The sequence below is a fragment of the Anopheles merus genome, chromosome 2R (genome assembly GCF_017562075.2).
Source record: "Anopheles merus strain MAF chromosome 2R, AmerM5.1, whole genome shotgun sequence".
In the NCBI taxonomy this organism is placed as follows: Eukaryota; Metazoa; Arthropoda; class Insecta; order Diptera; family Culicidae; genus Anopheles; species Anopheles merus.
In genome coordinates, this window is record NC_054082.1 from 22257886 (window position 1) to 22285216 (window position 27331).

Sequence of the window (27331 nt, forward strand, 5' to 3'; positions counted from 1 at the left end):
TCCCAACCTTTACCCGCCTGCCACGCACCTCACCCACCGTCACGCGGCACACTATGAATAATTGTTATTCATTTGACAATCACGTCACACGTCACCAAAAGGGCCCCCCCGACGCAACGCACTAATCGACGGCGCGGGATCGGCAGGGACCGAAGCCTTGGCCGCTGCTTCCCGTAAACCCAATCTTGCGCGCGGTGGCATCAAGTTACAAATTTACCTAACATAATTAATGCCCAAATTTAAACATTGCTTTCCCATTTTCCCGCCCGCCTACCCGCGGCGCTTTCTCACGCACAATGCAGAACAGGGCGTCCCGTGCCTTGGCCTGGCATTGGCTAATGTTTTCCTCCCTGTGCCGAGTTTTCCGTTCCCTCGCCGTATGTGCTGCTGGGCAGGCGATCAGCAAAAGGGGTGGAAAGAGGATGGGGTAAAGGGGTGGATTTCACTTTCCATGTTGGAAATTACTTTACCCAGGCGGAAAAGTCAGAAAGCCAGAACGCTGGCACTGCTGTGCGGTATGCGTCCCTTCACTCGCTTGACAGTTTTGCGCCATGTTACCCTCGTTACGTTGAGCCTGTGGGTAAGGAAGAGGCCGGTGCCGGGGTCTTGAAACCTCACCTCACCGAGTTAGGCCGCCGGAGCTGGAGAAGGTGGGCAGTGGAGGATAAAAAAGGAGGGAAACCGATATCAAATATTTAAAATGCAAATCCAATATTATCACGTTCCTGCGAGGCAGCAAACACGCCCGCACACACACACACACACAGGGACCCGAAGTTCTTTCTTTTTATCCGTGTTGTTTTCGTGCGTGTGTCCGTGCGTGCCGGTGCGTATTTACACTAAGGGCCACCGCCGGGCAAAAGGGGCAAGATCCGCAAAACTTCGGATTTCGCTGATTCCGGCGCTTTAGCCGCATTACCCGGAGAAGCGGACAGAATGAAAAAAAAAACGCGCTGACGTAGGACGAAAAGCGAAAAAGGCGAATAATTAGAGTAACGATGTTGGGCAAATGTTGCGAAGGCGGATCATCCCCTCCTGCTTCCATTTTCCCTTTTACCTCGGAGCGTGCCGATAGCGCCCCCCCCGAATGGCACGGGCAAACACAACAAATCAGCCCGGTTACAGGGTGCAGACTCAAATTAGGGAAGCGAGCAAGAAAGAGAGAACGATACGGCACCGTCGGAAAAGTGCGCGTGCGGGGGAAAAATCAACAAACAAAAAATGGGACGGTCATAAGTCAAAAAGTTGACTTGTGTGTGCGCGCACGGTTTGCGTAGGGTTTAGTTGTATTATTTTTTTGGTTTTTTTGTTTTTTTGTTTTCCTACTTATTTGCCTGATGCCGGATAATATTCATGCTTTTCTCCGGGGGTTTTCTAAACGCTTTTGTGCGTTCTTGTGTATTTTACTTCTTTTTTTTTTTTGAGGAGCAAAAATTTCTTAAGCCTGCTCTGTTGTGCCTTTTTCTCGCAACGAAACACTGCTCCTTGCGGTCTTCTGCATCACAGTGGGGGGAAAGGGGTTTGCGGATCGTTTCACTTAGGAAAATTCATTTTTCGTTGTGCTTTTTTGCAAACAATTCGCCTAATTCCGTTTAAATTTGGGAAAAGCTTCCAGAAATGCGTCCAACCAACCGGGAGAAGGGGATTTTTTGCCATCATACCTCCCTTTGTGTGGGTTGATTCAGCCAGAGCTCTTCCTCACACTTCCCAGCAAACTTTCTTAGAATGACAACCCTAGAAACAGCCCAAATGTAATACTCTGTACACTTCTCCACTGCCGTAAAGTCGCGTTTTTTAAACTAACAACAGTTTTGAACAATTTTCCCACAGCATAAAACATTCTAAACACTCACATAAAATGGGCTGCTGGCGATGAATGGACAAAAAAAACGACTCCTCCTCCTTCTCCTAAAAAAAAACACCCAACATTCAACACAAAAGAAGCTGCAAGATTTGCAAACGTTAGTTCTCTCCAGTGCGCGGACGACGAACCCGCACGCCCTTGGTCGCGGAGTTGTTGCTCCGATATTCCCACACAAGGATGAGGTTGGATTGAGGTTGGATGATTTTTTTATGACAGGGCTGACACTTCCGTCACCTCGTTCCCGCTGGCCACCGTCGGTGAGTGTGGGAGGAAGCCAGTCGGCGGGGGTGGTGTCCCTTCGGGGCGTGCTGCGCGCGTGGTTTTGTTACTTTTAGAGTGTGATTATTATTGTTATTATATGGTATCCTATTATATTATCGGTATTACTATTTTATTGTTATCGTACACACACCCGCATACAATGGCTTTGTTTGTTACGGATTTACGATAGAGGGCAGGAGAAGCACACACACAAAACAAAACCATAAGTCCGTGGGTTGTTTTGTTGTGTGACGTGAGCAACTTTTAAAGGAACGGAGGCACGGCAGGACGCAGCACCGCACCTCACAAATAAAAATTAGCATAATGCAGGCCATATGATGCCGGTCGCTGCTGCCGCTGCACTGCCATGCCTTAGCCGCGCTCTCTCGATTATGATACGCTCGATTTACGAACGGTTTCCGTTCCTCGTGGCACCATGAATGGCTCTGATTTGTGTGCACAAGGTTCGCTGCGTTCGGATGCCGAACGGTGAATAATAAGGCGCTCTGTTTGCAGGTGAGACAATGCGCCGTTGTCATAAGAAATTGGGCTCCCTATCTATTTGTTTAGCCATAAGTTATTAAAAGCTAAAACAAAATCAAACTTCGGGTGTGGGGTGTGGAAAACTCTGCTCCAACGTTTGTTGATTGAAACCGGTAAACTCTCTGTCTCGGTCCCTGGCTAAAGACGCAGTGTTCCCTTACGTTTCTTTTTTGTGCTGCCGTTCTACCAAAATCCGCACCGAAGATCATCAATAATCACACACCAGTGTTCGCGACAAAAAATCGCTATCGGTTGTCACTGTTAGCCTCGCTCACGATTACATGTAATTTTATTATCTCCGGATTGTGGCAACAACGCCGTCCACCCCCGAAAATCCCCAACATTGCGCGATGAATTTCAAATGAAGTTCCGTCCCGTCCGGACAAGGCGAAACCGACGAGCGAATTATTTATTGCTCGCAATACATCAAACTGCCAGGATTTCAATCAGCCCCCTGCTCATCCGAGCAGGTTTAGTGGGGGGGGGGGGGAGGAGGACCTGAGGGGGGAGAGTTTGGTTTCACTGCTCCCTTTCCACCGCCGCGTATATATTGATATTGCATTATTATTATTCTACCTTATAAGACACAGATTTGTCGGAAGACGGTCACGCACACGGCGGTACAAATATTCCCTCATTCCCGGCGGGGTGTGTGTGTGCGGTTTGCATCTTCTTGCGCCTGAGCCGGATAAGCCACTAGCGCTACTGCATTTTCGTACCGGGTTTCGGGGTTGGTGGGTAAGGCTGCAAGATCGATGCCAAATTGAGCTCCACCAGAACAGAAGCAACAGAAGAGAAGAAAAAAGTACACGACATCTCGCTAGTAATACAGTCCGTCACCGAGTCCGTGCCGCTGTACTGACCTCGGGGGGCCCGAAGATTGAGCAGTTCAATAAATTGGATCCCACCGACAGATCCGCAAACGAACGCAGGACGAAGGGTGCAAACGTAGTCAGTCCGACCGGTCCCGGACTTGGACAATACATTATTCATGATTATCCTCCTTCTGGTTCTGGGCGCACACATGACACACCCATCCCACCCACACGGTTGGAAGGAAATTGGAAGGCAGATACACATACCCATAGTTACACGCAGGACGCAGCGACACACCGCCACCGAGCGTTTCATCCCGGTTTCATCCATCCGTCCATCTGTCTCCAGCGCTCGGATGGTGGCAGGGGCAGTTTCCGCTCCCTTGACGGCAATCGTGCACGCCACTAGTCGTAACCACCCCCACCACCACCACCACCACCACCACCACCACTAGCACCGGCAGCACCGACCAGAGAATGTCATTAGGACGATGGTTTAATTAGGGAAAGGACTGTAATGCGTTTTGTGTCCCTGCGCGCGCCAGCCCCAGCCGTGCTGGTTTTGCGGGTGACGGGGGACACGGGCTGCAAATGGCATTTGCGAAAGTGAATTTTTGATCAATTCATCACTTAGCCGTATCACTTTCCTTTGCCCTCCCCGTTTGCAGACTGATATCCGTTCTCCCGGGAGGGAAGCAGTAATGTAATGTGTGGCTTGCGATGTGCAACATCGAAACAACATTTACGGCCGGCTCCCGATGAATGAGCGAGCGCTTTCTGACGCTGGAAAAGCGGGCCCCTGGCAAAAGGGGGAGGGGTGAGGAGGGAGCGGGGAGTGTGCCAACGTTACAAATGGTTTTCCCATCCGCTGGCTGCGGGCCCCCGCTGGTGCTTGCACGCGGTGGAAAATGTAACCATTTGTTGCGACATTGCTCGAAATTGCGAAGAAGCAATATCCAGCAGCACACACCTTGTGCACAGGCGGCAGCCGAAATGATGTGATTCATGTTGCTGCGCAACAAAAAAAAAAGGGAAAGATAGTTCCGAAGGCAAACGCCCCGGCGCAAGAAATATGTTGCCACATTTTGGCACTTGGTTGCTGTAGCAGCAGAAGCACCCAAAACCACGCTAACGAGCCGGAAAACGATCTGGAGAATCTGAATGAGGTTTTGCGTTTTTGCGCTTTTTTTTTTCTTTTTTCGGATACTTACGTTTGCGAGAAAGATTGGGCGAAACCCCCAAACGACACTTGCATTGGAGGGAACAAATTAAAGCCACCCCGAAGCGCTCGAGAGCGGCAACGCGGCCGGCAGAAGGGTTTTGAGCAGAAAACGCAACAACAAAAAAAACCCAGTCATCTTCACGCCACAAAACGCGCGATGGGATACAGCAGGAGCATTCCCGCGGAGGGTCATAAATTTTTGCATCATTTTCGTCCGCCAGCTACCAGTGCTGCAGCGGCAAATGAAGATCGCCCAGAAACCAGAACCGTTGTCGCCATCGTTCGACCTCAGCTCCTCATCATCATCAGCATCGCTGGAATCGCACAAAGATCCGCAAACGCCCCGAAACGACGCTTATTTGTTGCGCTGAACGCTATGGCTTTTTCAGCTCTCGTTTGCTGCAACACACACACACACACACACACACGACGCTATACCACGTCCAAATGGTTTCAAAACTCGATCCCAGGAACTCGTCAAATTATGCTACAAATCATAAAAACTTCACGATCCCGCAACACACTCCTTCCCGTCCCAGTTGGCAGTCAGTTTTGGAAGTGAGATGATCCGGGTGTCTCTTAACGACCACCGCACGGCTGCTCTCGCGGTCGCTAGTTTCGCTTTCGTTTTTTTGAGGAATAGAAGGCAGGCGGAGGGGGTGCTTAAATTCTGAATGAACCATCCCAATGAACCAACCCCACCGGCAAAGCTATTTTTACTAATTTCTACACATGTCCGATACGCAAGGCTTGACGCACAAGAGTTAATATGCGCAAGCCGTGGTTCGCTTTTTTTAATGCATTTTCCCCGAACGGCAGTATCGAACGGCCGCTGATCCGCCGGTACTATCAGCTGAAGCTGTGCCCGTACGTCGCAGTAAACATCTCAAGAGGTTCCAGAGGTTCCTCCCCGTGTCTGTGTGTCCTGAAGGGGCCGCTCTCAAAGGTGGAGCAGCAGCAGCAGCAGCATCGGTGGGCTTGTTTTTATTTTTATGGTGATTATTTTACGATCCCTTTAGCTCTCGGCTCTCGGTAACTCGCTGGGTCTCGCCACGAAGCCGTTTCTGAATGGAATTTGGTGTGTGTGTGTGTATGTTTTTTGCCACCTTTGGGAGAAGTAATTTCTATCCGGATGCTTCACTGCAACGCTCGCTCTGTCTCCTAATAATCTTCCTTCGACCGCTCCTCGTTTCACTTTTAATATTTCTGTTGAATTCTAAATTTTTATGTGCAAACTTCAATTTGCCACAATGTTACACAACTTACGGTTACAGCTTAACGGCGGCAGTCAAAGTTCGCTTCGTCTTGCTGTCGTGGAGCCTGCAGCAACAACGAAAACAACAGAAACATTCCATTAATCGGAACGCAGCAATCAAATCACGTGCATGTTTGGGGGAAATGCGCGCGAAAACGAGCTGTCAAATAGTGCTGCCCGGCACCGTCAAACGTTATTCAACCACTTCAACGCCAAAAACCACTTCAAAACGCGGCCCGCTGTTCGTACCAATCATCAGTCCGCGGAAGGAGAGGAAGAAAAAAAAAAACGCCGCCAACTTGTAACCATGGGAACGTTATGGTGCACGCGCAACGGGGCATTTTGAGCTTCGTTATGTCAAAAGCTAATCTTAATATGACGAGCTATAAGATAGCGTATAGGAAGTCCGGCATCGGAGCCGAAGCGGACAGCAAAGGGAAATATCGAACCGACATTAAAACCTTGACAATGTAGAAAAAAAACCTCAACACACACACACACAGACATACACACACCCACATTGATTTCGACGGCCGGACAAACACGACGCTGTGAATCAGTCGTTCACGGCGTCGACAATGGCGTCAATGAAGGCAAATGGAAATAAACGAAACGAAGGAAATTACCCCATCAATAAGTGTTTGATTAACGACACTCGGCGGAGACCACACGAGACACTGCCGGGTGGAGGTACGCTGGAGCTGGGTCCGGGATGAAGTAGTGGTCGTTGGTCGCTCGTCGTCCGGCAATCCGTCCGCCAAATGCCAGAAGGCACCGGCAGCAGCAACCCTATCATACCCCCGACACTTATTTGCCCGCTGTCTAAGGCCTCGTTTGTGTGTGTCTGGTGCGATGTTAGATGCCCAGCGACCGAGCTAAAGCAAATGAGACTGCACAAAACTGCCCGTTGTGTGGGCAAGCTGTGCCGGCCCGATGGGAAGAGGAAGGGTTGTTACTTCTTCGCACCGCCTCCCTCACCCGATTTGCCGTTCTCCATGGCCTTCGTGCGTAATGAGTCGAACAGTTGCCGCTTTCTTTCGCCGCCTGGAATACAATTTCATGCTTAGGCACGCTCTGCAGACACCCACACATGACAACGGGACAAAAAAAAAGAAGCGTCATTCCATACGGAAACGCATTCAAGCTGCAATCACGCTGTGCAAATGGGCCCTTCCTCTACACATACACAATCCGTTACGGCTTTAGATTCGATTGGTGTAATTACTGTTTGCAAACGCGTGCAATGGAGGACTCGGGCGTATCCCCCCCCCCCCCCATTCCTGCACCAATGCACTCTTGTACCAGTGGACGCACACCAATGGTCACATCTAATAGGGCGATAGATATCTTCCAAACAAGCGGCGATAGCTCGAACCTCGGGAGCTCAGCCTCGACGAATCGATGCCGGGCGCGGTTGCATTTGGGGAATAACCCGAAAGATAACGCGTAAATCAGTGCTGCTTAAAAATCGATCATGTAATTTTCGCGTCGCGATAAGAGGCGACGGAACCTCACCGCTCGCGTCAGATGGAGCCACGCAGGCCGAACCAAAAACATTGAGCCGCCTACTGAGCGATAGAGCTGCTCTACAACGCGACTATAGCGAGCGAGTGCACACGCTAAGCGGCCCAATTGGTGAAGACACAATCAAACGTACATACAAGCGCAGGCAAAGCGCAGTGTAGACAACCAGGCCCGGTTCTAATCCCGGTTTAATGCCCGCCCAAACACACTTCAGATATTAAATGCGCTTAATGCGCCACCGCGTGAGGCGCCCGTCGGCGGGCTCGGTGCGTTTGCTTTGGCGCGTTTTGGAGTTTGACAAGAGCACATGTCACCGACATGCGCTGGAGGCCTCTGGTCTGGTGTTTTTATGAAAGGTGACCACTGTTGGGCCTCGGTACACCGTCTCCCACACCGTCTCCCACACCGTACAAGACTGCGGGACTGGTCGCTTGAAACAGCACCTGCTGTGCCGACTTCTTGGGCAGCAGAGAGCACATTGCTACATCATTTCGGCCAAATACCGCTCGAAGCAAGCCCCCACAACAACAACAACAACAACAGCAGGCCCACCAATAGAACGGGGTAAATGGAGGGATTTGGGATTTGGCTGTTTTCTAGGCTTACGGTTCAGGTTGGGTCTATTATATCTCTGCTGGTTTGTGGCCTATCCCCGAGCAGCCCGACACTTCAGACACACTAATTCCACTAAATTCATATCACGCTATCTGCGAATAAGATCGGCAGCAGTGTACACTTCCCCCTTTCCCCTGACCCTTGCGGCCGTAAGCCTCCTGCAACCCCAAAATTTTGTTGAAGCAAACTATTTGCATTTCCGATCCACACACACACACACACCAGGACTGACAGCGTTCACTGGTGGAATATATTGCTGCTAGCAAACATCATTAAATGCTAGCACAAAACCACTCCAAACAACAACCAAAAAGAAAACGATGGGGAAAAAATGTGAGCTGGAAAAAACACCAAAAAAAAATGGTACAAAGCCTGCTCCATGGCAGCGTTTGTGGCAGCGTAAGCAGATCACCACTCACGAGGCCCCCGGAGAGGTTTGCTTTATCTATGGTTCTCGCGCGCGCACGTACACACACACATACATTCCCGAGGCTTAGGGAAAATAAATGTTTACCAGTGGCTACTGCCAGTCAGCAGCAGCAGCAGCAGCAGCGCCAGCATTTGTTGTATGAGCCATTTTTGGTTACAAAACGATTGTGCACAATCGCGATAACGGCAATGACGATGGCGACCGACGGCGCTAGGGCTGGCAGGCGGGGTCGGTCTACGTCGTCTTCGTGCTACCGGGACACCGGGCCATACAGCCCCAGCTTGCACAACGGACGGCGGAGTAGCAGCAGAATTCAAATTCACCTCCAAGCCTGTCCAACCCGAGGCCCGGGAGGCACATGACGTGACATGCTCCCTTTCGGCCACCTGGAGGAGGGTTGTGGTGAGCTGAAATAGGCAATGATCCATCATGATTGTTTTGCTGCAATTGTGGGAGAAGGAAACAAAAAAAACCGATGTTTTCGATTCGAAATTTAAAGCCACTCGCAATGCTGCGTTTCGGGGCCAACAAGCGCGCTTAGTTAGATTGACAGAAAAAAGAACACAGCCACAACCTTTAAACACACACACACACCTTTCTTCGGACTGCTGGTTGCCACTGTGGCCATCGCTGTGGCCATCGACGGTGGAAGTAGCGCCCGCTTAGGCGGCGCTACAATGTGATCCTTCCCTCGGTCGCCCTCCCCACGGCTTCCACGGGAATGGAAGTTTGCTGTTGTTACATTAAATGTCGACCTTGGCAGCGAGCAGGGAAATGGAAAAATAACCCCGCGTGCCGGGGAAAAAGCCATTACCGACCCCACGGCAGCCGACGGAACGAACCCGTGAGCGTTCCTGGGAGGGGGAGGGGCGGGAACGCTATGGCGAGCGAGGAGGGAAGGATTCATTTTCTGGCTAGCTTTTAGAGAGGCAAACAGATAGATGCACATAAATCACTCGTGCCTGTCGGGCACTGCCATGGGAGGGCCGTCGGTTGTTGGGCCCGGATGGTGATGGTGGTGGTGGTGGTGATGTAGCGTAGCGCAAAGCGGAGGCAATGGTATTATGGAATAAGCCCCGAGTTCGGGCTTCTTCGTGTCACAAAGGACGAATATTGGAGCCGTAAGATGTACGGTTTCTCGCAGCAAGGGTCCTCCGCTGTGCTCCCCAAGTGTTGGATGTGATAGTAGAAACACACACACACACACACAAGGAGAGAAAGAGAGAGAGAGAGAATTAAATGCGCCAGCACAGGAAGAAGGCTGAACTTCACTCCAATGTATATAGGGCTGGTTTGCTGGTGCTGCTGCTGCTGCTGCTGTGTGCGAAGGCCCCAAGAAGGCTAGGAGAGCGACACACTGCTCGCTAAGGGTGAAGCGAAAAGAAAGGCAACCCGCACCACCAACCGACACTAAAGCACATCTACATCCATAGCAGCAAACACGCAATGATTCGCACGTTCGCCCAGCAAACCAAGCGCCTTCGCCCACGGTTCGCGGTACCGAGCGTTAAAACCGTCCTGTTTGCGCATGTACCGGCGAACGGTTTGCCAATTCGGAGACCAATAGCAGCAGCAGTCCGTGGCGGAAGGGATGCAAACCCCACAGCCACACAGCCACACAAACTTTCTTCCTGTTCTTTCACCCGCGTGTGTCCTTGCGCACATGCGCACACCACCCCGCGCAGTGACGTCTAGTAGTCTCTTCACCCCAGCGAAATGCTTTTTCGGCTCGATTTGTCTCGCTTGCACTGCTCCCTTGCTGTGCTGGATTAGATTCGCAAAAGGATTTCTTAACCGGAGTACACACACACACACACACACACACGCACACACACAGGGTTCAGTCCCAACAGGAGCCAGTCAACGACCCTTTTTCGCTCGGTCTTCGCGATTCTGACGTTTGTGTGTCTGCCTGATTGTGTGTGTGCGAGAAACTTCGTGACAGTGGCCGTGTTCTGGTGGCAGCGTCAACATGCGATCCACCATTTACCAAACTCCTTCAAACTCCACGCGCAAAGGATGGTGCTAGCAGGCGAAGGCCGAAGTAGACGATCCGCCGCACTATGTAATGCAATCGTAATGAGGGATACATAATATAATATTCGCCAGGTAGCGCATAGCTGCCCGTTTCCCGCTGTGCCCCGCAAGACGAAGAGCGTCTTTAGCGTCGGGCTTTTGCTGGCGAAGGGTTTATCCTTTCGCATCATCGCTCCACTCCTTGTGTCTTGTGTGTGTTCACTCTGCCTAGTGCCGGAGCAAACGCCACGGTGAGCAAAACTATCGGCTAGCGCAAAACGGGCGCTGGCTGGAGCTGAGCGGCGAAATCGAAATACGAAACCATTGCCAGGGCAGGCAGGCAGAGGGACGACAGCAAAGGGAGGTCGGCGGTGGTCATCGGTACGTAACTGGCCCAGACGTTTAATGAGACCACGGTCTTTATTAATCATCCGTTCGATTTATCGGGCTGGTTAAATCACATTCGATGCCGATTGCTTGCGCGCGGGGGTCTTTGGCCCTTTTGCTTGCCGTTTGCGTACAATTCCCCTCCTCCGGGCATGTGTAATTAGGGCTGGCCTGTAAGCATGCCCCCCCCTCCTCCCCTTATTCCCTCTCCCATCAGTGTGTGTGTGTGCGTTCGTGCGTGCGTACTTCATTCCGCTTCGGTTACGTCCGGTGCTGCTCACTTGCTGCTGCTGCTGCACTTTCTGTGTCTTCGCAGTCTACTTATCTGTTCTGTCTGTGGCCGTTTTTATTTCCTCGCATTTGTTTTACTCTGCTGCTTTGCCTTCTCTTGCTTGCTTGCGAGCGTTGCGTTTGCCTCCCTGCCGTACCGGGCCGCGAGTGCTGTGCGCTTGTTTGTCAGGGAAGCGAAATCCTCGGGTTTCTCCTCTGTTTTCTCCCCTTTCCTTTGCTTCGCTTTATCATTTTCTCATTTATTCTCAACTCTTTTTTTCTCTCTCTTTTTCTTCTGTGTTTTTTGTTACTGCTGCTGCTGCTGCTGCTGCGTACTTTTCATTTACTTTTCAATCAAACATTTTCTTCGCCATTTCGTTTTTTTTCTCTGTGTTCCATCTTATTTTCTTCTTCTTTTTTCTGTTTTTGTGCTTCCTCCTCCGCTTGCTTGCTCTTTCCTTCCCGTGTGCATTGCTGCCCTTTTCTTACACTTTAATTCGCTGTTTTCTCGCGCTTCTTCCTCTTCTTCTTATTCTCTTCCATTTCGTTGCTCGGTTCTTAATTCTTTCGTTCGCTTAACGAATATTCTTGAACTGTTTCTCACATGGGTTTTGTTCTGCTCTTTGCTAGGGTGGCGGAAGCGGAGAGGGGGAGGGTGGGTTCGCGCTTTGTTCGCACGCATCAGATGATCAGTTCAATCGGACGTTGTGCGTATTCGCGCTCGTGTGTGTGTGTGTGTGTGTGTACATCTTTTCTTAGCCTGAGCGATCTCCATTGCTGCTCCAATCGCGCTGCAGTCCTGCTGTCTGTCCGATTTCTTACCATCCCTCATTATCACCTTCCGCACCTTCCTTCCCGCGCCTGGTGCATTTCATCCCCCCCTCCCCCTACCCTTCCCGTTTTGTAAGGCAATGGCATGGTTAATTCTTACTTCTTTACAGCATTTTGCACCCCCTCCCCGAGCTCTCTTCACTCATCACGCACTGTTCACTCTTTATCCGCTTCTCTCTTCACGTTTTTGAAGCAGCCCCTCTTAACCTTATTATTCGGCGTCCAATTGCGTTCGCTTCCCTTTTTTTTGCGCAGGGTCCCGGCACTGGTCACTCAGTGTGGTCGGCCTCAGAGGGCTCCCCAGCGGCCCGGTCCTCTCCAGGCTCCGGCTCCACTGTTGATCCGCTCGCGCACACCCCGTCCATTTGCTTTCTTGACTAATTTATGTGAATAAACTTCAACTCGCTGATTCTAATTTATGCGTGATGGTTTTACACGAAGCGGACCATGACACAGCGTATCTTTTTCCTTCGCTTCTGCCCCTTCTTTTTATCCCCAAACCTTCCCGACGGTCTCCGTCTCTGCTGAAGGCTCCGAAGCTACGCCTTCAACTTTCACGCAGAGGCCTTCGTATGACGCGCCGAGGCCGTGAAGTGTTTCGCGCCATGCGTTTCTGGCCTGAGCCCAGTGTGTGTGTGTCGCATCCTTCGCAGTGCTGTGTCTCAAGTGTGTGTGTGTATGTGTGTGTGTGTGTGTGTGTGTGGGAGGGAGGAGAAATGTGTGCCTCAACAATGGCACGCGGGCAGGTGGGCAGGCAGGGGCAGGGATGTGGTTGTTAGCTCGGTATAAAAGATATGAACCAAAGCACGGCCAAATGGGGTCCCCTTAAGCTTCACACAGCGGTTGCAAGGGGAGGCAAAAAGCAAAAAAAAAACGAAGAAGCTTGTGCGTTAAACCTCCCTCCAAGACCCCATTACTAACGCGCCCCATTCCCATTCGCGCACCAAGAAGAAGAAGGAAGCGAAGTAAAAATGAGCAATTATAATAGACGCCCCCCCCCCCCCCCCTCCACTCCGACCGAGCGGGAGGAAAAGACTGCGCGAATACCACCACCATTATTATTGGTGGCCGGTGCCGAAGTTCTCAAGTTCCATCCCGGGGCTGGGTCAGTTAGTGGAGTTAAGGGTGGCGTGGTAAAGCGGCAGGGAGCTGAGCTGAGCCGAGGAGAGCAGCTTTGCAATGACCACTGCTACAATGCCAGGCCTTCCGGCTCGCCAAGTCCCGGACGCTTAAGCCAGCGTGTTTGGAGCTGCAATCTCTCCCGGCGGCTCTGCGTGTGCACTCTGCTGCTTGCAAACGCAGACTCGGCTCGGTCGTTTTAACCGACGGCACCCCCGACGACAGGCCGCACAAAATGTATAGCGACCGTGCACGAAGCCTATAGCTGTAGCTGTGCATCATCACGGGCAGCAGCAGCAGCATCATCGCCGTTGCATGCACAAGGGGCCAAAAAACAAACAATCTATTAGCTGCACACACACTCACACACACGGGGTGAGTGTGTATGTGTTTGGGGAAGTTTGGGAATATGGACGAAAATTCCGGCCAAACACCTAACGCAACCTGCACACACACACACGTACGCGTCTGGCTGCTGCAAGGAAAATCGATTTTCTCCCCTTTGGCGAGTTGACCATGGGGTGCTGCTCGCGCGCTCGGGAAACCGCGATTCGAAAGACCCATTTATAGCAAAACGTATGGGACAAACAGGGCGAGGTGGAGGGAACAACGAGCAAAGGGAAGTGCGCTTGGGAAGGTCGTCGGAACGGAGGTCAATGAAGGTTTTATTCGTCATAAATTTTCGAGAACGCACTTTAAACCGCGGCCCACACGCGGGCAAGAGGCTCTTTTGGGCCCGGGGAAAACGTACGTGGCGCAATCTGCGGGAGGGTGGCCTGTGTGTCCCAGCTCTATTAAAGGTGCCTTTAAAACTACACACACACACACATACCCGGACACACTTTAAATAGCGAGCAGGTTGCAGCGGGCCCCGGTGGTTCGAATTTTTCGAGCTCGCGCTTGCTAATTAAAGATGGCCTGTGGCTGGTTGTTGCATTGCATCCCACGCATGCAGATGGCATCGGGAGGGTGTTTTGTGGCTGCTGCTTTTTGCAAACAAACTTTTTTTTCTGCAGCACACATAAAGCACACGGGGTTCAAAGGTTTGGATTGACTTTTGCTTATTTAAATTAGCCATCCTGCCAACCAATCGGACGCACGAGCATCTCCGAATAGATTGTGCATGGGATTGCACTTTGCATGGTTTGCTTGTGCCCGGCACGTTTTGCCTGTAACACAACGCAATTTACGAGCTAATTTCTTGTAGTCAACAAGCATGATGGATCGAGCCGGGGCCGCCCGCTTCCTTAGAGGTTTGCACTTGTGCCTGTCAAGCGGGAACTGGAGCGGTGCGCGCCCGCACTGATAACCTTTTCGGGGCCGCCGCTTCCTTACAACTGTGCTTTCTTTGCCTGCTGTGTTTGTTTCGCTCTTCTTCTCATAACAAATAAACGTACGATTTTTTCCCTCTCTCTCTCTCTCTCCCTCCTCCCTCTCGACCGGATTGCCGACGGCGGCGGGAAACATTTAAACATTTAATCAATCGATCTTGCTGCACTCCGGCACTGCACTCTGGGACGCAATCGTAAATTATTGATGCACATCACCACTGAGCACGGAACAAGGCAACCAAAAACTTGCTCACACACACACACACACACACACACGCAGACACAATATATAAAATAGAAACTGGATCATTAACTCGACAGAAAATGATGCTGAATAATTTATTTTACGACACCGCAACAGCGCGCGGCCCGCACTTGCGATACCGACGACGCTTTCCCCGCACCCTCGCCGGCTCGCTCGCGTCGGCTCGTCCGCTCCGGTTAACCGATTACTTCATTTTAGCACTTTTTTGTTTTCGATTGGTGGTGCTGCTTTCGACCAAAAATAAGCCCACCGGGGGTGTCATCTGTTGAATTAATCAATTAAAACCAGCGTGTGTGTGTGTGTACTTTTCGGGTTGGAGATGGGCGGGTAGCCGTGTTTGCATTGCACTGCCTTTCTTCGCACAAGCCGGTTGCCCGTCCGGCACATTAACCGAGCCATCTACTTGCAGCTTTGTAAACAGGCACGCGAAAAGATTGGACCGTTTGGCTTGCAGCGGTGTAGCAACAGTGGTGGAAAAAACGTAACCAAATCATACACACACACATGCACACACCATCCCCATCATTCGCACTGTGCATGCGTGTATGTGTTTGTTGGCGCGCAATGATTAAGTGTCCGAAAAAACGGGAGCAAAACACGCGCTGGGAGCGCTATCCGTTTGCGTAAAACAAATAATTGTTCTGCGTGATTCGGCAGTTCGGGTTGGGGGTAAAAATGTGCCCTACCCTTTCCTCCTACACAACCCTCCCGTTGGGGGCGAACACACACACACACAAAAAAGAACGGCACATTGTCAAATTGTCAAAAACGAAATGCGGGAAAAGCGAGACACACACGAGGCGCGCGCGAGCAAATGGTAACAGAATGAAGAAGAGTGCCCCCAAGAGAAGGCACTTAAAATATTTACCATGTCACCACAGAACATTCAACCCTGTGTCCCATTTGGGCGGCCGGAAAGGGAAGGAAAACGGTTGCAGGTGGAAAACTGCTGAGGAGGGGTGGCTAAATGGGGGTGCGATGAAAGTGAACCAAAGAAAAAAGATGGAAAAGCAAACAAACAAACAGAACAACAATCATCACGCACAGTGTGTATGCTGTTGTTTTAATGCACACACACACATGCACTCTCAGCATCGTTGAGCAGGCCGCCATTTGTACGTCTCCATGCCGACGCCATGTTTTCTTCGACAGTTGTTTTGTTTTGTTTTGTTTCAACTTGACGTTTTTCGCAGTACACTGCGTGCTCCCCCCTCCCCCAGCCCTACCCCAATAAGCTATCGTTCGATTTTCCATTGAAAATTAACCACCGCACAACCGTGTAATGAATTTGAAGCGTGTTATTGTTCGTGCAAAGTTTTTCCTTTCCACATTTTTGTGCGCCATTGTAACACACGTTTCCAGTGCTTCCTTTTGTTTGTGTTCATTGTCAAGCAGAAAATTAAAAGTGACACTTTAAAGCACTATAGCAAGTGTGTGTGTTTGTCGTTGAAATCGATCAGAAAAGTTTTGGCCCTTTTCTTTCCACCCCGTCGAAGGGGGCGAGGGGTGGGGGGAGGAAACATGAACTGTTTAATGTTTCCGCGTCCATCCCCTCCTCCTCTGGGCAATTCCGATTTCGGTACAATATTAAATCGAATAAACAATCAAACACACACACACCGACAGTCATTTTGTTTTCTACCTCAACCGATCCGAGGGAGAGGGGGGTGTTTGCCCGGGTTTGGATATATAATTTAAAATTCACGCTACAACTGTAACGGAAATGCACTTTCAATGTGTCTACTTTTGATGAGGAGCTATTTAAATTCATTGGAACAAAAACGGCAACAACAACAACAACAACAACTGCAACCAAAACAAACACAACAAACGATTTCGTTTCCTTGTTGCGCTTGTTGCAAGTTGTTTTGTTTGCTTTCTTCTTAGCCGTTTTTCTCTACCTCTCTCTCTCTCTCTTTCGATGTTGTTGCTGATCGTACTCCTTTTGTTGTGTTGGGTGGTGCTCTCGCCTTGCTCTAGGTTTTTGTTTCCCACCATCGAAGCATATAGCGTGGCGCACATCCAAACGGCAAACGGATTTAACACAATGTGCAAATCATTATGCGCCGTTGCCCCGGCTTGCACTTTTGTGTGTGTGTGTATGTGTGTGTGTGTGTGGCGGCGCTGGCAAGCTGGAAAATGGGAAACGAATCCTACATGCCCCAAAGCTGAAGCGCATTCGACGGGCAGATGGAATCGATTTGCTTTCTGAGCACACACACACACACACACACACACACACACACACACACACACACACACACACACACACACACACACCACACACACACACACACACACACACACACACACACACACACACACACACACACACACACACACACACACACACCACACACACACACACACACACACACACACACACACACACACACCACACACACACACACACACACACACACACACACACACACACACACACACACACACACACACACACACACACACACACACACACACACACACCACACACACACACACACACACACACACACACACACACACACACACACACACACACACACACACACACACACACACACACACGCACACACACAGACAAATATGAATCTTCCGCAACATTCATCCGTCTCATCAAATCGACCTCGGGAAGGAAAACTCGACGACTTCACGCTCAGCCTCGCGTGGTAAGGCAATATCCAAAAGCAAAACCCAAAAAAAAAAAACATCACCCCACGAGACGAGGGAAAAGGCAGGCCCTGAGAAGATCTAAATTATAACTGACAGGCGGTTCGATGCGGTTGTCAAGGGGTAAACGCGCTGCGCCGAAATAGCATATGAAAACCGAGACGGATTAACGAATCCTTCTTTTCAATAAGATCATTTCGGTTTTCACACTCTTGATCAACACTCTCCCTAGTGTGTGTGTGTGTGTGTGTGCGCCATTTCAATATGAAAACCCGCAATATAAATATCGCTGTCTCATTTCGTCTCCTCGCCCCCACGTTGCCCTCCCGTGCTGGCCACCCGTGGAACGCCGTTAAATCCACATGTTCTTAACCGGGCATCTCGCGCGGCGGGCTGGGCGCGCGGGAACGGCACGGGAATTTGAAAATTAAAATAAGAAAATGGATTGAAACCAAAGGAGCGAACACAACTACAGCGGCAGCAACAATAACAACAACAACAACAACGAAAAAAAACTCCCTATCCCACACCGCACGGGGACACGGCGGGCATTACGGCATTTAGAGTGAAAAGCGGCACTTCTCACCTACTACAATACCTCCCACCCCCCCCACCCCCATCCACCCCCTAGAGACGCTGGCTCTGTCTGACAATTTTCCCGCCCCTGCGTGCGAGGAGTAGGAGGAAAATAAGCGATCCCACCGGCTTCGGGAGGGCCCAACCGACCGCATAACGATCGTTTAGTCGCCACCTTCACCGTGGTGGTTCGTGGAAGGAGGCGTTCGGGGAGAGTTCTGGACGTCATCTTTTAAGAGGGTACTTTTTACCCGAAAATTAAATTGCACTTTGAGCGGGTGGGGGGGCCGTTGAGAAAGAACAACGGTGAACAAAAAAAAACCAATCCCCCAACGCTGTAAATAAAGAACTCCAATGGTCGCGGGATGGGAAGGGCAGCAAACGAACGAACGAACGAAAAAAAACGCACACCCAAGACTAACAACCTCCAAACGTGATGAGAAATCTTAGCAGCAGCAGCAGCAGCACCAGCAGCCTAGAAAGAAGGTTCATTAACATCCAAGAAACAAACCGTGCGGCGAAAGGCAGGAGAACAGTGCACGGAGCAGTAAGGAAAGGAAAAGCAGAGCACTCTCAGGAAGAAACAAAAAATATAAGGAGCATAACTTGTCCGCGTCTGTCCTGTGCGCCACCTTTCTTTACCTTCTCCGGCTCCCCACAGCCGACCATCAGGACCGGAGTGGACAGGCGGGCAGGGAACAGAGCGGGGAGACACGTGGTATTAAAACATTGGAAAGCGATGTGTATCTATTGAAATTAGAAAATGCGACCCTCTGCAGGGCGACCTGAGTTATGGGATGGTAGCGAGAGAAACAAACCCCCCCCCCCCCCCCCCTCTCAACAACCCCGGGCCTTGGGGAGAGAGGTGGTCGGAGATTTAGGTGGGAGCTACGAACCGCACCGCAGAAGATGGGACGACAGCAGCGTACCGTGTGTGTGTGTGTGTGTGTGTGTGTGTGCTGTGAGGGAGGAACTAATAATAGAAAAGAAGAATCTTCGAACGAAAACCAACCACCGTCCCACAATGGGTGGAGAAGCGGGGAAAGGGAAAGGGGCTTGTGCAGAGGGGCAAGCTGGGAGCACGCCGAAATATAAAGCATCAACACACATCCATAACGAAAGGCGCACAGCACACGGGCAAAGCGAAAGCGAACCCGAAATTGGAACGGTTTTTTGATTAGAATTCTTTGTTTTTCCGCAGACCCGAGAAAATTGTCGAGCTGATGGGAATGTGCTGCGTGCTGGGAGGGTCGAGCAGCGAAGGGAGGAGAGTGAAGAGATAGAGAAAGAATCTTGCTGCTTTATTCCTGGTACCCCGGCACACTACACATTGGTCCATTTTTCGGGCGAAAGTAGCAGAAGGAAGGTGCGGGTGAAGAGGACAGAAGAGGGAGAAGGGGGGGATAGGGAGGACTTTTTCCGGTTTTTTGGTCGCCAGGAAAAACGGTACAAGCGGAATCCCCAGCACGACCGACCGACCGACGTGGAAAGCAAGGAACGGCGAGGGTGAGTGATTTATGGCGGACTCATTTCCTCCCCCACACCGCCACCACTGCTCGCTGTTTTCTCCGGTGGGATTTGAGGCTTCGCCCCGGCTTCCACCGAATCCCCACGGGGGAAGGAAAAAGATGAACGCGTACGGCACACGGGACACACACACATAGCAAGGCAAGACCTTTTCGGTGCTTTCTTGGCGAAGGCGAGCGAGAGCCTCAAGAATTTGGGGAAACAGTCAGTGGGAGACGGTGGGTCTAACTCACAGGTGAATTTCATAGTTGACTGGCACCGGGGCTCAAGATCTCGTCGTGGTGCAGGTTTGCCAGGACGGGCAGAGGGGCACGATAGAAAGAGAGCCATTTTGGAGAAAACTGTTTGCCTCGCCTCTGATGCTCTGTCACACCACGGGACAATGGAGGCCGGGACGAAGGGAAAGAATGGTTCTTTTATTTTCGAATTCAACCGTACAACTCGCACTCCGTTTCGGTGCTAAGTGGAGAAAGTGCTCACAGGGGAACAGAAACACTCCAGCGGGCGAGTGTGTGTGTAGAACGGAGATGAACAGCAGGAACGGTTGCCGAATTGAAGCTGCCCTACATAAATATGCGCTCAGCATCCTTCGCAAGGGCCCGCCGGGGGCACCGGGTTTGCCCGTCTGCAGAAGATACTCCGAGTGCCGAGAGTCCTTCGGAGTGGAAGCGCACAACCAGCTGCTGTCTAATGGATGAAAACCACCAGCACGGCAGCAGCAGCAGCATCCACCCAGAGTGTATCCTGGGATTAGGACTTACGCTGCAGAGACATCATCCTCCTACCGCTCGCTGTTAAGCACACATATACCCATCCACACAGACACATGCCATCGTGGGGGTCCTTGTGCTCGTGGTTCGGAGACCACATTTCAGCACTCTCCAAAAAACCAACAAAATGGCGCTGTCAGACTGAAAAATCCCATACTCCCCGCCCCCCCACATTCTACATTCTCGCACACTGGCAGTCCACAGTCGTGCACAGTTGGTGTATCTTCCACTGTGACGCAACGGGGACCGTAAGCAGAGTTTTCACGCCGAGAGAAAACAACAACAAAAAGACAAGGGAAAAACGATCTCCAAATCAAACGTTCGCCCCATGTCATGTTTGCCGAGGTGACACATTGTCCTGACACGCCTTGGGGAGGAGTATATTTATATATTGTGTCAACTGGGAGCCGGGGAACGAGACACAAAAAACCCCGGACAACCTTTTCCGAACCTACAAAGGTTTGCGGGCACAATGGCGAATATTGACTCTCCAGCGCTGTTGGAAAGAAAAGACTGCAAAATTAAATCACTACGGGCACGTTGAACATCAGCCCGAGTGCCTCAAAACTGCAGCCTGCTCTAATTCCTCTCAAAATGCATGAGTTGTGATGGGTTCGGGGATGTACATTGATCCCCAATATATCCCAGCATCAGAAGCTTTTCGAGACTTCTCGCATACGGATAGAAGCTTTATAGATCCACCCACCAACCCAAAATGCCTGGACAAATGCCTCTTCTCAAGATCGGTAATTATATACGTTAAGTTTCTCTCGGCGTCTTCCCAATTCGGCGCGGAACGTCATTGCTGAGGTTAAAGCCTAACACGCCTAACACGTGTACCGAAGAGGGGTACGACCCGTACTGGTGTCGCTGTGCATAACGATTGTGTGATGCTTAGTTTTGTACCATTACCATCAGCGGCCGCTTGCTGCTCAGCCGGTGCTCTCGAGACCCTGCAGACCGTACGCCCCATTGTCCAGGCGGTGTTATTATTATTTCGTTTTCCATCTCAACTCGTTAATCGGCGCATTACGGAACGGACCCACCGAGCAGGGAGGGGGGGACGGATTGCCACAGCGCGCAGCGCACCGCAGGATTCCTACACCGCTGGGCCACCATTCCTTCGTTCCTCGGGTGGGAAATTATGACCGTCCAATGGACCACAGAGAGGAACCATTTAACCAAAGCCACCGCCCGCCTCGCCCGGTCCAACGACCAAATGGACAAGAAGAACGCAGCAAAACAATAACCATCGCTTGAAATGATGATGACGCAAGGCGGGAGGAGCGTTAAGGCAGGAAAATTCAAACCTGATCCCCCCCCTCCTTGTGCTCTGATCGGTATCAGGCGAGTCATTTTAACGATATCCCAGTGGGATACTAAATCATTGGATTTAGAGAGCGCGGGTCCCGTCCGTCTACACCGCCCAGGGTTCGATTGCGGGACGGATTTCTTTTCTTCATTTTCAGCCTCCTTCTCCGCGCGCGTGTGTGTGTGTGTGTGATTGTGATCTTCTTGGGCCCTTGGTGTGGCTCCGCGCACACCCGCAGAAGGCTTCATGGGGCATTCAAAATGTTTGATTTTTTTTTTGGTTCGGTTTTGACCTTTTTGTTCGCTGCTCGTCCCCGTTGCTCGGCGTCCGCTTCTAGGAACCCCTTTCGCTTCCTGCAAGTGGAATGCCCGCAACGGCGCGGCTGAAACTGGCCAGCGACACCCCGCCGGGAAAATGAATGTTTTGTTAGCTAGCGACGAACCTCGGACGCAAGTCTCGTGCCATACCTGATTTGCTCCCGCGGTCGGTCCGCCGCCGTGTTTCCCTTTGTGGAGGCACCCCCCACGCGCACAAGCTGCCTAACCCCTCACAGGCTCACAGCGAGCAGCCAAAAAAAACTGAACGTCGAAGCAAGGGAAAAGCTGGTGCGCTGAAGAAGCGGAACAAATAAAAATCCCGTGGATTGTGTTTATTAAATTTTACCATATTTTCGCACCAGCAGAACGTGGCGGGGAAAATGCGAGAACTGTGTAACGAACCCAGCCCAAACAGGTTCATACAATTGATACCCCCCTCCCCCTCTTGCCTCTTCCTCCTTCCCTCAACCCTTCGTGCGTATCGCTGATTCCAGGTTTCCGGCGATATGACGCTAATATCCAATCGGCTGGAAAGCCTTTTACTGGGAGGTCTGCCCGTACACCCGTGTACAACGCCGATCACCCGCGGATTGCGGTGTACGCACGCCGGGTAAACAAACCAACGAACCCCTTCTTTTTGCACGTCCTGCGGTGATATCTCGCTTTGCGCTCCGTTTGCGCTTTTTCCTTCACCACCACAACACCGAACGTTCGTTTGCCGCGCCGGGCAAACCTGGGCACGGGCTAAACAGCACAACACCCCAAAGCTCACACGCGCACGTGTGTCGTGTGCCGCCACGGTACACAATAGAGCAGCAGCAGGGGTATGGAAACCTGGAAACCTGGTAAAACCCCGGGAAAACTCACAATTTGACGTGATAAATTTCGCATCAATATTTTCCGCATCGCTGGCCGCGCGAATCGCGATAGCCCACGGATTACGGTCCCGGGAATTTACTCGGGGGCTGGGTCGATCCCGAGCCCGAGGTTTGCTTAACCGTTTCGGACCCCACCCCGACCCATCTCGCCGTCGACACAGCCGGAAAAGCTGTCAGTTTCGATTTTCAGCTCCATTTTCAACCAGCATCGCGATAATCTCGTGATCCAATACACCCGAAACACGTAACTTCACACGATACGCACTTGTTTGGAGGATGGAATGAAACGTTGAAGTTATTCGGTTCTGTTTTTTGGTTCACTTGTGCAGTCTCTTTTTTGTTTCTTTTTTAATTTCTGTAAATTCCATTTGTAGCTGTAGCTTTGGTAGTAGTAGTAGCTTAGTTAGTTTGTCGCTAGTCGTGTAACGATTCGTGCATGCTAATTGATGCCTTACCCCTGCACATCACAAACTAATCATGTTTCTCTTTCCCCCCATCGTGCCGACAGAGACCGCCAAGCTCATCGATATCGTACACCGGGCAGCTGAACGACGACGTGCGGTCGCCCGGTTCCGGCAGCACCCCTGGACCCCTGTCGGCGCAACCCCCTACCGGAATGGACCCCGCGGATGCTGGTGAGTAGTAGTGCGCTGGGACGATTGTCCTTTGTGGGTGTGTGGGGGATTATTCTCGTCGAACAAATAGCTTCGAAACCCTTTTACCAATAATCGTATTCAGGTTAATAACAATGATCATCATCATCATCATTATCATTACCATCATCTTCGTTGTGTCGAGGGAAGGAGTATTTTTATACCGCCCCATCATCTCAGGGAGTTTAAGATGGAAATTACTTACTACTTTCGTAAAAATCCCCTTTACCTGGAATGCCCTTTAAACACACACACACACAAAGAGAGAATGGGTGTGAGTGCAATGTAACAAATGCTCTCATATTAACGGCTTTCAAAGCTCCTTCCAATGCAACAACCAGCCTTTCTGGTCCGTTCAAGTCGCCGTAACATACTTTCGCTTCTGCCTCATCTGCCCGGTTGGCCCCGCGTTCGAACAATCGCATGATTCATGTGTGCATGACACACACACGCACACACCAGGCAGTCCAATAAAGAGCCATCTCGTACGTCATAGGATTACGCTTGACCACATACACCGGTAGTTCTCCCTCTCCCGCGATCTTACTGTTTGTGGTGTGTGAAAATAACTTACGATCACACCGCGGAGGTCCTTGGTAATGGTGCCGGCGGTACAATTGTTTGCTTTACTGGCACCACCACCTCCGGTTTACTATTTACGAGCGATCTTAAATCAAGCGATCTGTTAAATATTAATCACCACAGGGGCAACGAGAGAGAGAGAGCGAGAGAGATAGTAGAGGGAGTGGAGGTACTTTTTTTTTTGATGAGTGTACCTTTCTTCCACGGGGTAGCAGTGGCAGGCCAGGCACCCGAAATGACACACGCTGCCGTGGATGAATTAACGAGCAAAGTAAATTAAAAAGGGGGGAACAAAACAACACACATATCCGTACACAATAGCACCAACAGCATAACCACTACTCAAAGTCATCGCCGTGTTTCTGTAGCTTTAGCACCAGGGTTTAAGCAACTCCCGATTGCGTTACAAGGTTACCGTCGGCCACCACCAGCCTCCACCGTGTCACACCGTTCTCCTCCCGGCAACGGCGTTTTAATGGATGTTACTATCAATTTTATGGGAAAGTAAAAGTGTTTTGTTTTGCTGCTCCCCGCCACCACCGTTCGGGCCAGAACCAACGCCAAAGCGGATCGTTGTTCTATCGTTGCTGCTCACGCTGCAATCGAGCACCGCAAGGTCCGCTCGCCGGATTAGTAAAGGCAGTTGCACTGAGTTTATGCTTCTTGCTCCTTCCCCTCCAACCTTGGCCCAACGTTTTATTACTTTAAGAAAAATTAAATGCCTCCACCCGCTCTACCATCCCCCCATCCCCCTCTCTCTCTCTCTGTAAGTGGTCCCGCAGGGGTCTTTCCTTCCGTTTTTATGATTGTTTTTGCTGTTGCTGCTTCGTTGCTTCATTTCTTGTCTTAACAGCCATAAAACTAAGGGTGACGAGGGTTTTGCGAGTGTGTATTAAAAAGCATAACAAGAAATATGTTCGTTTTTTTTTCTATCCTTGTTCACTCCACGGCTCGTCCCGCTGCGATCGTCCGTAATCGATCATCGCAATCGGGATCCAATCGTTTTGGGCCAGCATTCGCGTGAGCCAACGATGCAGCAGCGTTTGGGTTGGGTTTTTACTTGTTTTTGACACATTAAGCCACCCCCCCGGCGAGAAACACGGGGAGAAGGTGGAGGGAGGCATTTCATCAAGCGATCAAACGAAAGGTGGATAATCATCTCCAAACCCAGCAAGCAGGCCAAAACCAGCCGGAACCGATCGAAACGCTGGAACCGATCGGAGCCCAGCACTCTCACCCGTCACCGCGTCGGCATGACACACTTTTGAGGCGTGGGGAGGGACCATTATTTTCGTGGTGTTTTTTGGGGTGATTTTATTATTACTTCACGCACGCTTTCGCTTTCGGTTTTGTGCAGAACCGCACGAGCGAAGCGGAGGTTTGCAAACGTCCAAATGCTTCACGCCAAACACCAAAACCACCAACAACAACAAAACACTCCTCAGCCATTGACCTACAACGGGACCTCGAGGGGGTCGTGCGTTTGCCGATACCCGTCTCGCGCCAAACAAAAAACAAAATAGTGCAAATACCCAAACTTTGCAGCGTAATCGTTGTGCCACGTCCACGTCCCTGCGTCGCCGCCGCCCGCCGCTATGCGTTTCGCATAGAATATCGCCTATTCACGGTCAAGGACACGGGCGGATGACGGATGAACACGAAATTCGGTTAAAAATAACGATCAAACGCCCGCTGCAAACCCCCGCTGTCTTTTCGCTCTCTCCGAGGGTCTCCAAAATGTCCAACGCCCGAAAAAAGCACACTCACAGCCAAGCGGGAACCTTGAAATACGCGACAAACCGAACCCGCACTGGCCCGGGAACAGGAGGGGGGGGGGGGAAGATGGATGGTCTTCCTGGTACCACCACCACCACCAAACAGCCCCCTCTTCACTTCACTTCGATACGCCCTTTTTCGGGCCTGGAGGGTGTCCAACGCGGTGGCGCTTCCAACACTCGTCCCCCGCCCCAGGAGTTGCGCGCAAAAAACACGGAACGGTGGGCTGGGGAGGCGTACGGGAAGGTGACAGGGAGCGGCGAAAAAATGGCCTACGACTTCTAGGACCGGTTTGCCGGCCTGCCGAAAAGTATCTATTAATCAAGTTAAAGTGGAATCAGCTGTTATAATTCAGTCGGACATGACTCGACTGTCTCATGACTTTAGCGCACGCGTTCGCTTTTCGGCGTTTAATGCGGTTTGCGTTTCGGTCGCGCGCGTTTGTCGATTGATCGTGTGCCACCGCCACCCTTTCTTTGGGCTTTGCGTGCTTTTTCTATCCTATTTGTGCCCCTTCTTTCTCCGGCCACTATTTACTACTAGAATCGCCGCAAACTATTGACAATTCATTTGTTATTTCTTACGCAACGGTGTGACTACGCATGAATGTGCTTGTGTCTTGGGATCCTATTATTTCCTTCTTTCTTTTTTTTTTTCTTTTTTTGCTTTTGACAGTAACAGTTTATTTTTGGGAACACTGCTTGAAGGAGGAACAAACACGCACTCATAAACATTGACCGTGCCCGCCGGTTTTACGCCACCAGGCAGTTAAAGCGACAAATTTGAGTACGCAGCAGTGGTTGTTGCGTGCGTGCGGGGTTTTTTTTTCGTTCGCGCTTTCCCTCAGTCTCAGCCTCAGCCAGACGACGGGTACGGGCATTCCCGACCCCGAATCGACTAAATATTTCATCCAAATCATCCCGAACCGAGCATAACGCGCTTCAAACGGCAGGCGGCGTTGTTTTGGGGCGAAAGTGTTTCGAGTGAAATAAATCTGCTCGAAATGCGAAACCACTCGTGACCGAATTCTTCTCCGTCCCGACCCGTTTCTTGTGGACACGGGGAAACGACCATCCCCGACGGGACCATTCGAGCAGACAAACGATCAATCATACCGAACAATGGAGGTACGATGATGATTTCTTTATTTATTTGCTTGCCCGCTTCTCCTGGCGGGTGCTTTTCCGTGACGTGGAGGCAACAGCTCGAGGGTTTATATATATATATAGTATCGACAAAAATGTCACTCAACTTTGACAGAGGGAAGAGCGGGGAGGTTTAGCGACAGAGCTGTCGCCGGGCCAGTTCCACAAGCTCTCTCTCTCTCTCTATCTCACGGTCAAGGATACCGGGGCGCCGGGTTTTTTTGTTTTGTTGTTTCGGGCGCCTTGTGTTAAAGCTGATCGCCTGATCGACAGCATTTAAGCATGCAAAACAAATTCGACAATATGCAACCATTGTGCAAGCAACACGCACGCGAGATTATGCGGGGAAAGGGTCGGTGCTCGTAGCGGATGGGGAT

The 27331-nt window shown here is 51.0% G+C and overlaps 1 protein-coding gene across 7 annotated transcripts in view; it reads left to right on the plus strand.

Moving 5' to 3' along the window:
• Positions 1-27331, plus strand: part of LOC121600951 (homeobox protein homothorax) — a 192328-nt gene that overhangs the window by 108933 nt on the left and 56064 nt on the right. For all 7 annotated transcript variants that reach the window (XM_041929764.1, XM_041929752.1, XM_041929742.1 and 4 more), the window contains exon 8: positions 23307-23433. In XM_041929764.1, the coding sequence (XP_041785698.1) occupies positions 23307-23433 (127 nt within the window). The remainder of the gene's footprint in view (positions 1-23306; positions 23434-27331) is intronic.